The sequence below is a fragment of the Erythrolamprus reginae genome, chromosome Z (genome assembly GCF_031021105.1).
Source record: "Erythrolamprus reginae isolate rEryReg1 chromosome Z, rEryReg1.hap1, whole genome shotgun sequence".
In the NCBI taxonomy this organism is placed as follows: domain Eukaryota; kingdom Metazoa; phylum Chordata; class Lepidosauria; order Squamata; family Dipsadidae; genus Erythrolamprus; species Erythrolamprus reginae.
This window is the reverse complement of record NC_091963.1, coordinates 123,656,987-123,658,696: the sequence shown is the minus strand read 5'-3', so window position 1 is coordinate 123,658,696 and position 1,710 is coordinate 123,656,987. Positions and strand designations below refer to the sequence as shown.

At 35.8% G+C, this 1,710-nt stretch overlaps 1 protein-coding gene across 1 annotated transcript; it reads left to right on the top strand.

Moving 5' to 3' along the window:
* Window positions 1-801: 801 nt before the first annotated feature.
* On the top strand, window positions 802-1,710 carry LOC139175921 (olfactory receptor 14A16-like). The gene has a single exon (XM_070767318.1). The coding sequence runs from the start codon at window positions 802-804 to the stop codon at window positions 1,708-1,710; it is 909 nt and encodes a 302-aa protein (XP_070623419.1).

Below are 1,710 nucleotides of genomic sequence, written 5' to 3'. Positions count from 1 at the left end.
GGTTCATAAGGTGAAAATAGTTTGGAAGAAGAGGCAAAAAAATCTTAAACCCCAGGTTCGTATCTGAAAAAGTTTGTATGATGAGGGGTTCGTAAGACAAGGTATCACTGTACATATAGAGAAATTATAAAAGTACAAATATTTGCTCTCCATATTTCCAAATAGCAGACAGAGCTAATTATTTTTATATTTATTGGCTAAGTTTACACTCCATTTCTTCTGGAAGCACAGAGCACCATACATAGGATTGTCCAATTTTCAACCCTACCACAATTCTGTAGGAGTGCAGATAAGTTATCTTCTATTTATATATTAGTTTAAAAGGTTTTTATGCTATTATTTTAGCCTAATATCTCTATAGAAATTGAAATAAAAGTATTGCCATCACTTACATAAACACACACAGAGAGATTATACAAAAAGAAAATATGTGTTCTCAAGATTTCCCAGTCAGAGATATAGTAAAATGTTTTTATATTTATTGGGTAGATTTACATTCCCCTTTTCCTAGAAGCACAAAGCATCATACATTGGAATTCTCCTGTAGAATTGTGTGGTTGATAGTTAATTCTTTAGTATGGATGTTAATAAATGACAAGTGTGCGCTCTAATATCCCCATCCCATAACTCTGTCTTTACATGATCTAACTGCCTCCACTCCCCGGTTCATTCGGTCCAAGCTTTACATTTCTTGATGTATTTTATTGCCACCACATATCACAATGCCACCTCCAAAATCCATCTAATTGAATTTTCTCCCTTCTTTCCTTGCAGTTATGCCTACTTGGTCATAAATAAAACATGGAGAACCAAACGACAGTGCCTCACTTTCTGCTTCTGGAATTCTCAAAAAATCGGCATCTGCAGCTTTTGCATTTCTTTTTCTTCTTTGTGTTATATCTGGCAACTGTAACAACAAACCTTCTAATAATCTCTGCAATTGCTTTAGACCATCGACTACACAGTCCCATGTATTTCTTTCTCATGAATTTAGCTCTGCAGGACTTGGGCATTGTTTCAGTCATTGTGCCCAAATCTATGATAAATTCTCTCATGGACACTAGACACATCTCTTACTTTGGTTGTGTTACTCAATACTTTTTCTTTCTCTGCTTTGAAGGTTCTGATTTTTCCCTCCTGACAGTCATGGCATATGATCGGTATGTTGCCATTTGCCATCCATTGCACTATGAAATGGTGATGAATTGGAAATACTGTACTGAAATAATAATTTTGGTGTGGGTTACAGGTCTCCTCTATGGAATGTTACATACCACTGCTACTTTTTCCGTCCCTTTTTGTTCTAATGTGGTCAATCAATTCTTTTGTGAAATTCCAAATTTGCTAAAACTTTCATGCTCTGACATAAATCTGCCTGAGGTTGGAATTCTTGTGGCCAGTGTTATTGCTGGGCTAGGTTGTTTTACTTTTATAGTCTTATCTTATGCAGTGATCTTCAAGACAGTGTTAAGAATACCTTCTGAAAAAGGAAGGCAAAAAGCCTTATCCACTTGTATTCCCCATCTTACAGTAGTATCTATATTATTACTAAGTGGATGCATTGCCAATCTGAGACCTTCTTCTAATACTCCGTCTTACTTAGATTTTGGGTTGACTGTTCTGTATGCCCTCCTTCCATCCCTGTTCAATCCAATCATCTATAGCATGAGAAATAAGAATATAAAATCTGTCCTTTCTAAACTGTGGTGA